The sequence below is a fragment of the Culicoides brevitarsis genome, chromosome 2 (genome assembly GCF_036172545.1).
Source record: "Culicoides brevitarsis isolate CSIRO-B50_1 chromosome 2, AGI_CSIRO_Cbre_v1, whole genome shotgun sequence".
In the NCBI taxonomy this organism is placed as follows: Eukaryota; Metazoa; Arthropoda; class Insecta; order Diptera; family Ceratopogonidae; genus Culicoides; species Culicoides brevitarsis.
In genome coordinates this window covers 27,640,825-27,656,693 of record NC_087086.1, presented here as the reverse complement: position 1 = coordinate 27,656,693, position 15,869 = coordinate 27,640,825, and the positions used below count along the sequence as shown (strand labels likewise).

The 15,869-nt window shown below is 29.5% G+C and overlaps 1 protein-coding gene across 1 annotated transcript; it reads left to right on the top strand.

Moving 5' to 3' along the window:
* Positions 1–8,187: 8,187 nt before the first annotated feature.
* Positions 8,188–11,810, top strand: LOC134828872 (LIM/homeobox protein Awh). Its single transcript, XM_063841860.1, has 6 exons — positions 8,188–8,214; positions 8,256–8,437; positions 10,648–10,865; positions 10,927–11,148; positions 11,341–11,490; positions 11,749–11,810. Exons 1-6 carry the CDS (start codon positions 8,188–8,190, stop codon positions 11,808–11,810), a joined length of 861 nt encoding a protein of 286 aa, XP_063697930.1.
* The last annotated feature ends 4,059 nt before the right edge of the window (positions 11,811–15,869 follow it).

The following is a 15,869-nucleotide window of genomic DNA, read 5'->3' as shown; positions in this document are numbered from 1 at the left end:
ATCGAAAATTAATTCAATATAATTTAATTTATTTTTTTTAATTTAATTTATTTTTTTTTTTAATTTAATTTATTTCAATTAAAATTTTTATTTTTTTTAAATAAAAAAAAAAAAATAATTAAATAAAGATTTTTATTTATTGAAAATTCTTTTAAAAAAATCATAATTTTGTCAAATTTTTCGATTCCGAGACATCAATTCTTTACATTGTAAAATTCGAATCATGCACAGCAGCAATGCAACACCGCACTTCACATAATTTATTTATATTTTTACAACATTTGCTTTTAAAATGACATTAATTTTTACGAGAATACGCGGATATCGCGAGTGTGATGTGTGCATTTTTCGCCCGAAATAACCACACTGTGACAACATTTTTTTTTCTTTGGACAACATTTTTCGGGATGTTGTAGTTTTATTTTTTGCGCGATAAAAAAATAAATATAATGACAATAATAAAAGTTACTACTTGTATTTGCGAAATGAGAATTTATATTTTTTTTTTACTTTTCAAAAAAACTCTTTGAAACAAGATACTTATTTTTTTGGTCGTCGTTTTTTTATGGGCGATTACTCTTTTTTTCTCTTTTTTGCGTTTGTGCGGGTGAATCAAGTACCGCTGCTGCTGCTGCTTGGCTTCTGATGACCTAACAGTACTACTGCAACTAACAAAGATATTAATTTTGATCATTTTTTTCATTTTATCAGTTTTTGGCATCCGCAGAAAGTAATTTATGATCCCTGTAGATTTTTTTTATCTATAAAAATCTCTGAATTTGAGCAGAAAACGTGTGGAAAGGACGAGTGTTGATGATCAGTTACGAAAGAATGTCAAAGCAAAATACTTCACTTTGAAGCGGGACACACTAAAAATACAAAAACATTAAAGAGAAGTGGCGCTCGATTGATCAAGTCTCTCTTGTTTATTGATTTTTCGGTTATTTTGTGATTTTCTCACGGTTCGTTTCTTGCTTTCAATCAAGTCTTTTGAGACTTTTTGTTGTAAAAAGCCCTTTTCGAGGCTATAGTTGAAACTCGATCAAAGTCTGATCTCACCTCATTGCAATTTTTCGCATCTGTCGCTCACTTGTCTCTTGTCGCACAGTATAAATAAAACAGAGAAAAATGTTTTACAAAATAAAAACAAAACATAAACATGTGACAATAAATGATAACATCGCGTTATTTTGACGCCAGACAATAAATAACAGAAATAAATTTATAAAAAAAAATCAAAACATAAAATACTAGTTGAGTTGAAAGTGAATTACAGTAGTTGACAAGCAACAACCTGCAATGCGAGAATTTGTCATCATCACACGACGAATAAAAAATAATTTTATTGATGCCTGTTTCGAGATTAAAACTGCACTTTTTTCTGTATATTCTACACTGTGTCAAGGTCACGTCTTCATTGTTGTCGTTGCACTACATTCATTGTCTTTGCGCGAGATTTAATCATTGCGCAGAAAAAAAAATTGAAAATTAGTTCAATCAGTCTTCGCGCGTCGAACGACTTTATTTAAAGACAGAGTGAAAGACGCGAAAGATTGAAAGTCATGCCACTTGTCGAAAACTTTTGAAAAACACTTAATGTCCGCTCTTTATCTCCTCCACGGTCCACTTGTAACAACGATCCTCCTCAAGATTTTTTTCTTATATTTTTTGTCAGACTATTCCGTGCCATGCCGCAGACCAGATCACATCGATCTCTTAGAGAAAATTTATCAAAAGGTGTTTATTTTTGTTAGTCTATAAGCGTCTTGTCATCTCGACATTTTTAAGAGCATTATCGCAGTTTGTTTCTCACACTCACTCATTCGCGTGTATTTACTTCTACGACACAACGGAGTTACGGCACTTTTTAAACAACAATAAAAATAATAATAATAATTCAATAAAAAATTGTAGTTGTGTCTAAAAAAATACAACTTGTAATGGAATCGATAGGATTTTGAGAAAAAAAAATGTTTATAAAAGTAACAAAAAAAAACTAAAAGTGGATTGAAATCACAGGTTTTTACCTCTCTTATTATTTTATTTTTATTATTTTATGGATTTTATGTGATACACCAGAGCAAATACTTTTTTTTCTTTTTTTTTTTTTTTTGAATAAACATTCATATGTTATTATTATTATTTTTTTATTTGTATCGTTTTAAGAGTTTTATATGAAGAAAAAACACATAAGATTAAAGCTTTAGCAGTATGTTGTGAATGTTCATCAGAAATTGACATTTGGTTCAGAGTGTATGGAATTTTTGTAACATAACGTTGTTTCATATTTTTTGAATTATTAAAGATTTTAACTCAAAATGTATTAAGTAAATTTGAATTTTGTAACTTAAATTTTGTACCTAAATGTAAATTTTGTTAAGAACACTATGTATCAAATTCGAAAGAGTATTCTTCTTCTTCTAAAATCGACGCAAAAATTAGTTTTGCTGAACACATTCGGGAATCTGTATCTTTTTACTTCTTATTAAATGCTTAATTTTATTTTCCTGCAATTGTTTTACTTCGTGGATCCATTCTTCTAGTATTTGTTGCATACAGTCTTTGATCTCAGCAGTGAAGGCTCGGAGTGAGCTCAGCAGTGACGGAATTCGTGTTTTTTTGGCACAATATGGATTTCATTATTGTAGATAATTTAAAAAATTATATCAGACTTATTGTTGAGAAACTGCAATCAATTTTATAACATGTAAATCCGTTTATTTTTAGCGAATCCAGTTTAATCTTCCTTGAATCGCACCGTCCTTCCTCTTTCTCCACGAAGAATACCAAAAAATTTTAGTTTTATTCAAAAGTACCTCATCTTTCTTTGCAATAAACAATTTGGAAGTAAAAAAGAACTTCGCTTGTTAGAGTACGAGGAATTTTTTGTTTCACAGAAGAAAACAATTAAAAGCACCTTTTTAATTCCTCACTTTTTTCCAATATTTCTTGAATTGCTATTATGCAGCATAATAAAAGTGAAACATAATCATTTACAAAAAATTTTCCCCATATAAGAGTTCGAAATTATAACGAAAAATAAACGGAAAATTCAAATTTAACTTTATGTCGCAGTGCATTGAAAAATTATTTTTTTCATGGTATATTTTTAAAAACATAGATTAAACGTCAAATTTTGCTGAAAGTAAAAAAAACTAAAAATTGAAGTTACATACAAAATGAACTTACCAAGTGGATATTAATATCTCTATTCAGCAGTCGCTAATTCAAATCCATGCCGCTTGTATCCGTAAACCCATTCATATTTTATAATAAAAATCATCGGTACAAGATCAAAAGTAACAATTTTTAGCTGAAAAAAAATATATATTTTTATTACAAAAGTGAGCTGAAGTGTAGTAGTTGTGACTTCAATTAATAAGATGTTACTTAATCTCTCACTTCACTGCAACCAACATACAGATGTGACAAAGCGACTTTGTTGTATTTAGTTTGTATACTTTTATTTTTTTTCTGTTGAACGATTAAAACCATCAACAAAACGATTTCATCAATATTTTTTTTTTCGAAGAGTTTACGGTCCCGATTAGAAAATTACAATCGGCTCAAAATTACTCACCGATTATCATTAACATCATTAAACATCATACCGAATGACGACCATAACAATTTGAAATATGACTCCGTTTTTTGTTTTTTTTTTATCGCTTCACGGTGTATCAAGTTGCAGAATCCCCCGAAAAAAAAAGAGTTTTAAGCAAACTTGTAATCCCGCGATATCAAACAAATATTTTATCACTTCTTGTCTTCTTGTCATTTCACTACTATATCACGCTGTTTGTCTCCGCACGGCACGGCGACGACGACAATATTATTATAGAACATCAACAAAAAAAAATTACATTATTACTGAAATTTTTATAAATAAATTATACAACTCATAAAATATATGTTTGTACGAATGCACAACAAAAAAAAATATGTAAGATAAAAGTGAGATATTCTACGCGCGAGAAGAAGCCACATACTGCGCCGCTGAAGCTGTTGTCGCAGCCAAACTCAGGCAATTTGTATTTCTTTTCATTTTTGGTGTTGTCTCGTATAAAAATTGTGTCTTATAGCCATAATAATGTGGATTATTAATGAAGTTGTTAAAAACCCTCATTTTGTTATTTTCCTAGATTTTCGGTGAGAACTTTTTGTCAAAGTCTTTTTTGGTTTAAGACCAAATGTGGCGACCAAAAATCACTCCAAAAAACAACAAATTGATCCAAATTCCACTCATTAACACCAGCGGGCGACTTGTCGATTGATTTTAATGTGACCGGAACGACTTTAAACAAATAATTTATAGTAATAATCTGTGAATGATAAAACGGATCATTTACCAAATTTGGAATTGGACCACCGTTTATCAATGCTCCGAATATTTATTTTCGGTAATAATTGTTTACTAGATTAGACGGTGAGACAGTTTCTATTTGATATTTATTAATGAGTAACAAAAAAAAATATATAACATCTCGTCACATTAACATAATAATAAATGAACGATGTCGAGTCTTTTTTTCTTGCAGAGAAGAAATAAAAAGAGATTTAAATACAAATAAAAAAATAAATTTAAATGAAACGAGGCGCGAGATTCTGTTTGAATTGAAAGAATCAAGTTGTCTTTTTTGTTTGTTTTTTTTTCATGAATGACATTTTCAAAACAGTAGTTGGTTCTGTTTTTAGCTTTTGGAATGTTAAAAATAAACCACAAATACAATGAAAAAAACATTTTTTTCGTTATCTAAAAATAATAAAATAACTTTTAATTGGTTGTCCATTAACACGGAAACTTTCTTGCTATTTTTACATCATGTCCCATCACTTAATTTACGATTATTTACAAGACATTATTATTCATCTCTTTTTTTTTTGACCAAACTCAGCTTCGAGTCAAAAAAAAAAGAAGAAACATATAGAGAAGAAAAATTATCATTTTAAATGTGCACAGATTTAGATAAGCTTTGCGCATAATAACCAGTGATAGTAGTGTTGCTTGCGCAGCTCATAATGGCTCATATAGCGAGACAAACAGATGGAAAGATGCGAACATTTTAAATAGTTTAACATAATCAAAATGACATGCTTATTATAATAATGTTGTTATCCCATTAAATTTGATTGGTTGACAAACAAATAAATATAAATAAAACTTACCGATGTTTTTTTACGACGATCGCTTGTTTTGCTTGCGTTATTATTATGAGATGTCTTTTGTTTTCACGGAACTTTAATCTTTTTTAGTGTTTCAATTTGTTGTGAAGATGTATAATATTGACATAATAATAACAATAAAGATAGAATTTCACCTGAACTTTGCTCGATTTTGATCTTGATTAAGTTTTTTTTTTGGCTTGGTGAAAGGGTGATTGATGATCCTTCGTTAATTGATTTTGGATTAAGTAATATTTTTTTTTTTTATAAAAATTTTGCTAATCGGATTTTGAAGATTTTCAACAAATTCCTTTTAAATGACAAAAACATGCTATAATGGTATTAAACATTGAAATATTTGTGAAATTCGTAACACTTCTCATCGTACATATTTTCACTTACAATCAAGGGCACCACGACTGTCAATGAAACATACATTTATTACCATCATCACAAGATATCGATCACTTACTTGTATGGCGTTCCATTCAATATATCACCGTCTTTTGAAAAAACTCTTCTTTTTCAATGCTTTCAATGCAGCAAGAAGAACAATAAATCCTATTATTTGTACATAAATATGTTGTTATTCGGTTCGTTTTGGAATTCCAGTCATGTTCAATACCACCCATGTTTTCGTCTAACTTCACAAACATTCATCTGATTTTTGGTAATATTTCACGAAAGAGAGATATTTATTTGTATGCAATGCTAAAATTGTAGCTGCTACTTGAATTACGCGTAAATATATTTTGGAGATTTTGAGATTAGAATTTTAAATTGTTTTGTTATTGAATGAATTGAAAAGCAATTTTAAAGCATGTGAATCTTTAAAAGTTGATCGGCGCTTCCGCGATTAACAAAAAACAAGTAGAGTATACAAAAAGAGCTGGGAGATAAATTGATAGTGCTTCGAATCAATAAATTTCTACTATTTTTTCGTGTGTGTAAAATAAATAAAATTGATAGTTATCACACACACGAAAAATATTATCACATGGAAATTTATTCATGAATGACTTGTTGTCGCCGATTAGTAGCTAAGCTAGGCAATGTACGTATCAATAACAAATGTTTTTGTTGCAAAAGTCTGCTGGTGTGACTAAAGCGCATTTCATTAAATTTTATTCCATCACCTTTTAAAATCAAATGTTGTTAACTGTTCTTTTTTATAGGTCTCAGAGAATCAATTTGTAAAATCCAATGACGACGTTGATGTCCGTTTTATATGTGAATATATGTGGTCGTTCTCGATTGCTCTTCCTTGCCGTTTAGTGATTCTTACGAACGTGCGAATCATGCCGCCCGTTTTGGGAGTGTTCTCACTTGCCTGAAATCCTTGACATTCCGTGTTAACAAAGTTTTTTAGCCTTGGAACCAATATTAACGAATATATTCCCTTGTGAGATGAGATGACATTATTTGTGCCTTCGCATCAATTAGGTATATATTCCCTTTCTGTAGCTATACGGGCTTGGAGAGCGGTGAAGTGTTCAGTTTCAATGCGAGTTTTTGGAAAATCTTCGAGAATTATGAATAGACGCGAGATTTTCGCTGAGGATCCGGATTCTTCTTCTTCATTGTGTTGTCTTAAGGCGCCGAATTTCCTTGTTTCCTTGGAAATTGCCTTGGAAATTGTTTCTGGTTTTCCCTCTGACATATTCAATCCTTTGATCAGCGGCGAAAGTACCTGGAGTTCCGTAAATGGTCGCGTTAAGGTCAACTTTAGCAGTTATTGATAGGATAGTTTATACCTTTTTAATTTTTCCTGTATTGTGGAGTCTTCCTTCTTATTTTGCAGTTGCGTTAGTAATGAAATGAAAAAGAAATGAAAAATACATAATTCTCGAACAAAAAAAAAGCGAAAGATATATCAGGTTCGTCATATTATTCAAGATTACTGAAAAATCATCTCCTACCTTATATTACTAAACTGAAAAATTTGTTACTGTAATTCATCGAAAGCAATTTAAAATTTTAGGACAATATTACTGAAGAAATGAAAATTTAACAGTTTCCATAAAAATACTCAAATCAATATGAATTGTCAGAAAATGAGATTGCTTAAAATGTCTATCTAAACAAGGCTTTTCTGAATGTCTTTACGTCATTTTTTCACTTATCACAGCAACATATTACTTTTTTTACTTTAAACATCAAACTTTAAAACATTAACGTTATACACCAAATAATTTCCACAGACAGACATTTCATCCCAATGAGCGCTAATTTTTCCATCACTTCTCAAAACGAAACTACCTGAAAAAAATAATAGTGAAAAATGTTAATCCAAAACGGAACGGTCATCAATACATTCCTAATCCAATAAAAATTTCCAATCGAAATTGCTGTTTAAAATCGTTAATCAAGTTTATCTTCGATAAAAATCACTGCACACTAAAATATAATCCCAAAAAAAAGTCTATGAACAAAAATTATGCCTCAGATCAATTTTCAATGACTTTTCAATGAATGAAGGGGATCAGTAGTAGTTTCAAATGGTCAATAAAATACATTCTCAAGTATATATAAAAAAAATGGGAATCAATATCTTTCACATTTTTGGCTTGCTTTGTGACAGTTTTATTGGATTATATTTTATTTTGATTAGACACTGATTTGAATAATGCAATCAATTATTTGTTTATTTATTGTTATTGCTTGCGATATTGCTAATTTTTTCTTTCTTTTGTAACCTGAACCTGAACGAGACACAAGAAAATTACGCAAAAAAAAGTTATAAAATATTTTTTTTTTGTAATTCTCACGAAATGCGGAAGTCATTTAATCCCCTTTTCATCCTTTTGTCATATTTAAAGTCGTTGTCTTGTTGCAAGGGAATAGCGCCATGATTTGTAGACAACACGTCTCAGGTAATAAATGATGAGTTGTAACAACACAGGGAAAGTACAAGGGCGATAAAAAGAGGCGCAATCGCAAACTAAATAGGTGTTTCTATGACGATAATGATGATTTTTTTCCATGTTGCATGTGAAGATTTTTATTTTTTTTTTTGAATCAAATATGGCGTCAAATTTACTTACCCTTCATGTAATTTTGCTAATTTTTTCCTTTTTCGTATTTTTTTGCAGACAGAGCTGAGGACATGTCAGGCGTGTGGTGAACCAATATCGGATCGTTACTTATTGGAGGTCGGCGGGTGTACGTGGCACAGTTCGTGTTTGCGATGCTGCGTTTGCCTCACACCTCTCGACAGACAGCCATCGTGTTTTCTGCGGGAGAGACAAGTCTATTGTAAAGCTGATTATGCAAAGTAAGTTTATTCATCAAATAGCGCACCAAATATTTTGACACACTGTGCGGTCGAGTGTTTTTTTTTTCTTCTTCTTCGTTTTGTTTGATAAATTAGTCCACAATTCATCAATAAACCGCGATCCCATAGAAAAAGTTGATTTATTTTTTTTACCAGTTCTCATCATAAATAAAACAGTAATTGTAATTCGTAAAAAAGAGCAAGACATGCGTGAATAATGAGCCATGCTGATCCACACACGCGGACTTTTCGACCACCTTTTGTCTAGTTTCGTGAAAAAAAACGAGAAAAATTAGGAGTTTCTCGTTTTAAAACAAATAGCTGTGGTCAAAAGGTCAAATCAATAATGTTGCATGAACGTTTATGGGGAAAAAGCATCATGCTGGTCGCTTATAAATTATTATGTTTAACAAGATATTAAAGGCAGTTTGAAGTGTATCGACGCGAACGACGTGAAAAAGGAGAGAATACAAAAAAAAATACCACTGCTGTAATATTTTACACGCTTATCAATTGGCTCCCAATGTGGTCTATTGTTGTTGCTTAGGCGCGCGAAGGCTTTAACAGTCGATCACACCGCAGAAATGAATGATTTGAGTAATTTATTAATTGTGTGTGTGTGATTGGAAATAAATAGCCAAAGAATGTTGTTTCACATCGTCGGGCAAAACGGCTTTAAGAGGTGCTTTTTGATGTTTTATTGAAGATACATAAAAAAAAGTTGAAAAGCGACCTGAATTCACTTGTAACACATTTTAACGGTGAGATTCTGTCATATTGATGGTTTTTGACCAATTGACTCCTTTGCCTTTTGTGGATCGATCACTTTGTAAAAGAGCTGCGGAAAGATGATTATCGATTTATGCGGTGACTCAACATAAAAGCATGTTTTCTGTCATTACGAAAAAAAATATTTTTATACTTGCCACACATTGTGATGATCATAACATGATGACAGCGGAAAGTTAAGGTTAAAAAGCATAAAAAGTGCGAATCTTCCTTGAGTGATGGAAATATTTGGTCATTTTTATGTAAAAATTTACCTTTTAGACTAAAAATTTAAAATTTTGGAAATTTTTTACTTAAATTTACTGAGAAATTACTTCAAAAAGAAAGAATTTAGCGAATTTTGAACTTAATGGATTTTTAAAATTTCTAATCGAATTTCAGTTAAGGAAAAATTCTTTTTCCAAATTTAAAGAAACTTAAAAATATTTCTTAAAGTAGTCAAATTTTCTTTTTTTAATTAATATTTTTTATTTTCTTCCCGCTAAAAATATAATTTTCAAATGCAAAAGCCATAAAATTTTTATCAAGACATCAAAAATTTATTAAGTCAAAACTTAAGTACTTTAAGTTTGAATTAAGTCAAATTGATTAAATTTGTAAAAGTTTTCAGATAATAAAAAAAAGATTTTTTAATCGAAATTTGGTCAAATATATAAAATAGCTTGATTTTTGACTTTTTAACTTTTTCAAAATATTGAATTTATTTTTTAAGTCGAAATATTTAATAAGATAGATAAGATTTTGCTATCTTGATATTGACTGGTAGAACCTTAAACTAAAATCTAACTTAAAAAATTTGAAAGTTTTGATTTAAACTTAATTTTTTTTTTTTTAGACAAAAAAAGCAAATAATTTTTGAATACTTGAACAATTTTTGAGAATATTTTTATTTTAAATTATTTAAAAAATTAAAGAAATTAAGTTTTTAATCTAGCATAAGGCCGTTTCAATTTTTTTCTAAGTTTTTGTCCCCTGCCCCATTTCAAAAGCCGAAAATTCAATGGGCAATTTCATTAAAATTGGTCGTTTTTTGGCCTTTAAAAACAACTAAAATATTTATTAATAATCAAAAATCGTTAATATTTTGTCATTTTGTATGAAAAAGTATTTCAAAACTTTTTTTTTTTTTGCCCCTCCCCCATTTTGAAAAAAGTATTTTGGGACAAAAACATCGAAAAAAAATTTGGAACGGACTAATTTTTTTTTTCCTTAATCTAAATTAACTTAAATCAATTGATTTTGATTTAAAGTTTTGTAGGTTTGATTTCCATTTCTCGAATTTTTTTCACTTCCGTTGAAATATTTGTGTCATTTTTAGTGCATTTCAAACTTTAAAATATTTAATTGATCTAAAAAGAAATTATTCATTAAAATTTTTTAAAAATCATTTAACAATTTTTCTCACTTTTTTCTTTTTCCAGAAACTTCGGTGCCAAATGTTCCAAATGCTGTCGTGGCATTTCCGCATCCGATTGGGTTCGAAGGGCCCGCGATCTCGTTTTCCACCTTGCTTGCTTCGCCTGTGATCAATGCGGACGTCAATTGTCGACGGGAGAGCAATTCGCCCTGCTCGACGATCGGGTGCTGTGTAAAGCGCATTACATGGAAACAATTGACGGAGGCACAACCTCCAGTGATGGTAAGTTTTTCTCTTGAATTTTTGCAATTTTTCGCATTTTTAACGTCAAAATCCTCGCTAGATGGCTGTGATGCTGATGGTTATCATAAAAATAAGGCAAAACGGGTGCGAACAACTTTCACGGAGGAGCAATTGCAAGTCCTGCAAGCCAACTTCCAGCTGGATAGCAACCCCGATGGACAGGATCTCGAACGAATAGCTTCGGTAACGGGACTCAGCAAACGTGTCACACAAGTGTGGTTCCAAAATTCCCGGGCACGACAGAAAAAACACATTCATGCCGGTAAAAATAAAAGTAGGTTTAAGTTGTTGTGTGAGTGGAGAGCGATTGATGGCACTTGAGATTTGATGAATGAGAGGTTGTGTGACGAATTTTCGTAATAAATAATTTTTAAGTATTTAAGTTTTTTTTTATCAAACAAAAAATAGACAAAAAACGATCAATCTAATAATTTTTTTTCCGTAAAATTTACAGTTCCTCGAGAAAACGAAGCTGCAAACTTTGGCAGACACATCAATCTTCAACTCACTTATTCCTTTCAACAAAATTCCAATTCACACAATCCACTGCACATAGGTAATAATAACAACAACAACAACAATAGTTCAAAATTTACACCACACGGTAATTGTTTTTTCATTTCTTTCATATTTCTACATTTTTTTCTTCTACAAGCGTGCATTTGGACTCAAATTCGATCAAAAAAAAAAAAAATAAATAAACGATAATTAACAAAAAAAAAAAATATTGACTTCCTTTTCAAATAAACTTCTTCATCAATCACAAAAGTGTCCAAATTAGATTATCACGCTTTTAAAAGAAAAAAAAGATTTTTCGAAGCGCGGAAGCACCATTACTAATAATTTTTTTATAATTTTACAGAATCCTCCTTGGACGAGTTGTCCGAAGACTCGACGATGCATTGCATGCAGAACGAGGTGTGAGCTGAATTTAAATTTTAAAAGTACTTTTTTGGAAAAAAAATTTCATCAAAATTTATGGAAAAAAAATCGTCACCAAATACGTCGTACTGACATAATTTATTAAATTTAAAAAAAAGATGAGCATTAAGATGTTCATAAAATTGTTTTTTAAAGCTAATTTAAAAATTTGTAAGGAAAAAATTGTAAATAAAAATAAATCAAAGTGGAAAATCAAATATTTATAAAATAAAAATTCTAGGATGCTTAAATTTTTATGTATTATGTAAAATTATTACCGCACAAAAAATAAAATTAATTAAGTGTTAGAAAGAAAAATAGTTAGAGCAAAATAAATAAATAAATTATTATTTAATTCAAAAAATAAATAAAATATTAAAAATTATAAAAAATGGTCTTTTTAATACTTCTTTTCGTAGTATTATTTATTAATACTCTTATTTATTTATTAAGAAAAACAAACATTTTATTTTTTCTTCATCATTTTTATTTTTCATTTTTCAATCTTAAACTATGAAATAATTTTAAAAACAATATTCCTAATTATAAGATTTTCACATTTTTTATTTAAAGATTTAGAATTTGGTTGCAAAGTTAGTCATACATAATCATAAAACACATTATGATTTTAATATTTTGTGATATTTTATATGATATTTTATAATAATAATGGGCATAATTATTTAATATGTGAGTAAAAAATTCGATTTGGCTGAAATTTCGTATACCGATAGGCCTTGTCATCCTGAACAAATCCCAATCGGTCATTTTTGGTTCTGACTCATCATTGACCCGTGGAAGTCAAAAATTTTTACGTTGCTTAAGCCTTGTGATAAGGTATGATTTTTGACCGAAAACTTTCAAGCTCAAAAAAAAATTTTTTTCTTTATGATTTTTTTAAGTTTTTGTGTTCGTATTGTTAGTTTAAGGACTGATTTGCACATTTATGACATAAAATGATCAGATTTGTTAGTTTTTAGCATCGAAATTGAGGATTTTAAAATGCACGATAACTGGTAACACTTTAATGAGCGTTTTCCAGTTACCGTGTTATGAAAATTTTACTTCCGTAAATGCTTATAAAATGGCAAAAAGTGCCTGTAGAATTTATATTCTTAAGTTTTTGATACCAAAACGATCAAAAACGAGCACTATTACTTGAAAAAGGTTACAGAGTTGACACACATTGTACAGTTCAAGGGGCAAATGTCGAAATTAAAAAAAAATAATAATTTTAAGCAATCTAAGCAAATTTTTTAGTTAAATAAGATGTTTTAAGAGATGACAAACAAAAATAAACTCATTTTTGAGAAGAAAATAGCAAAAATTCTGAATTTACATCATTCAGCATTGTAAAATTACTGAAGAAATATACAAATTCACATATTTTGAACAGTTTTACCCTATTAAAGGCCAAAATTTTATAGTTTTATTTCAAATTGTATAATTTTGTAGTGAAAAACGATGATTAGGGGCATTTTAGACAGTTTTCACTAATTTTACTTATCTTTCGTCAAAATTTTCCATATAAAAGTAATAGCTTTTATTCAATATTATTCAATTTTGCGATTTTCTATTAATTTTCATTAGTTTCATAAAATTTTGGTCGAATTTTTGATGCACGATAACTGTTTACACCATGCACGATAACTGGTGAAAAGTGACTTTTTTCGGAAAAACTCAAAATTTTCCAAAAATTTGCACTGAGTTGTTAATTTTTTTAATTGGAATCAATAGATAACACTTTGCTGATTTTATATAAAAAAAACCCTATTTTTCTACCATTTACGGTTTAAAAGTTATTAACGCTCAAAGTTGAAAATTTCCTTAAATTCACGATAACTGGTTAACCCATTCTATTAAATAATATTGCCCTAAAGGTACTATTAGACGAGGCAAATTTTTTGAAAATAAGTTTGCCAAACTCACTCAAAAAATAAATTTGGTAGGGCTGAAATTTGCGTGAGCTATTACACGGCACAAACTAATTTGCCATATTTATTTGCCCTGTTTTGAAATACTACCTTAATTTGGCAAACAAATTTATTTTGCTATTACACGGAAAAAAATTATTTGCCAAACTTATTTCCGCAAACATCGAAATGTATGGAAATAAAAAATTTGTTGAGTTTGTCGGCAGATTTTTTTGCGCCTGGCAAATTTCTTGAGTTTGTCTGAATTTATTTCTCGAAAATAAATTGGTCTGTCGTGTAATACCTCTAAAAATTAATTTTCTGAATTTGTTTCAGAAACTTCTACCAAACGGTCAAAAATTAAATTTTCAAAAAATTCTCAAACTTATTTGTCTTAATATTCTATCAAATATTGGATGGGCCTTGATAGTTTCACTTTCTATTGAAATCCCTATATTACATTTATATAACATTCTGTCAATTACATAAAAATCATATTTATCAATGACAAAAACATATATTTCTTTTAAATATTTTAGTTTTGAAAAAACATCTTTTACAATTGATTGGAATATACTTAAATCAATTCTAGTGTTTTCATCCCATGTCCTCATGCATATTCCTAAAGATTGTAAATTCGGAAAACTCTTTATTATTTTTTCATAAATCTCATTTAAAGGCTTGTCATAAAAACAAATGAAAAATGTAGTTATGTTATGATAATTTAGTTTTTCGTCAAATAGTACATCGTAAGGAATTTTATTAGGTTTAAAATAATCTAAAATGATGCTCAATGAATGAAAATTTGAATTAGAATTTAGCCAATTTAATGAACGATATTTTGAATAAGTCCAAATAAATAAAATAATTTCTTCCAAATTTATCATATCTTTGAGCGAAACGTTATCAAGTGCGTCAACCCCAATACAGATTTCTTTTATTTTTCTTTGAATTGAAATCCAGTTGGAATATATTTCACTCGGAAGCTCATTAACAAAATCATCAAGCGGTTCAAAAATTGTTAATCTTTCGAACTCCGGTAAATGTGTCGCATTTAATTTAGTTTTAAGGACATATACTAAAAGCGATGTATAACGAAAGGATATTTCCTTTACGTGTCTGCCAATTTTTTGCCAGAATTCTGTCAGATCTTCTGGTTTAAGAAACAAGTTTGTATCGTTTTGTTCACCCAAGAAAATGTGATTGTACTTAAAATTGGTTGAAAGTAACAATTTTACAGGGTCCAATATAAGTGACAAACATACATTATCAAGGCGGAGCGTTCGATTGAGTTTCGTACTTGAGGAAAAAATTTCGAACCAATGTTTACAAACACCGCGACATATTAATTGTTCGTCCTCATCTAAGAATGTAAAAATTCTTTCCAAGATCTCTGGAGGCAAAACATCATTAATGTTTGACTGACCTTCTTCAGTGAGAATATTTTCATTTGTCTTCTTTTGAGTCATTTCATTTTGAATCATTTTCTCGTATAAGTCTTTTCTAGTATATGTCGATTCTGAAAAGAAGTTATTAACTTCTTCCAAATTAGGTAGTTGTTTAAAAAGCTCTAACACTTTGTTTTCTATTTCTACACAGTAAAAACCCAGAGATTTCATTTGCCGGAATTTTTTTCCTATGATATCTAAGCCATTTTCCGTTAAACAATTATTAAAATCATCAACATCTATATCAACATCTCTATCAACATCATAAGAAACTGTTAGAGAAATCAAGGAAGGGTGGTACTGAGAAATTATCTGTACAATTACATTATCATTGATTTGATCCATGATGGTAATATTCAAGTGCATCAAGTTTGGAAAAGCTTTTAGAAATCTTTCAAAACTCTCTTCTATACTTTCAGAAAATTTACATTCTAGCTGCTGCACATTTGTAAATTCAGGCCAAAAAATGTCGGAGGATTCAATATACATCTTAAGTTTTTTTAAGTTTTGAAATCCAGTTGAAAATAAACTCAATGGAAAGTTATTGGAATTTTCCCAATCGATGATAGAAAGGTTTTGCACTGATGGAAAACTTTCAATGATACTTTCACAGTAATTTATACAAATCGGGTAATCCATTTCCTCCACATCAATAAGCAATTTTTGTACAGAATCACTTTTAAAAGGCTTATGATCCGTTG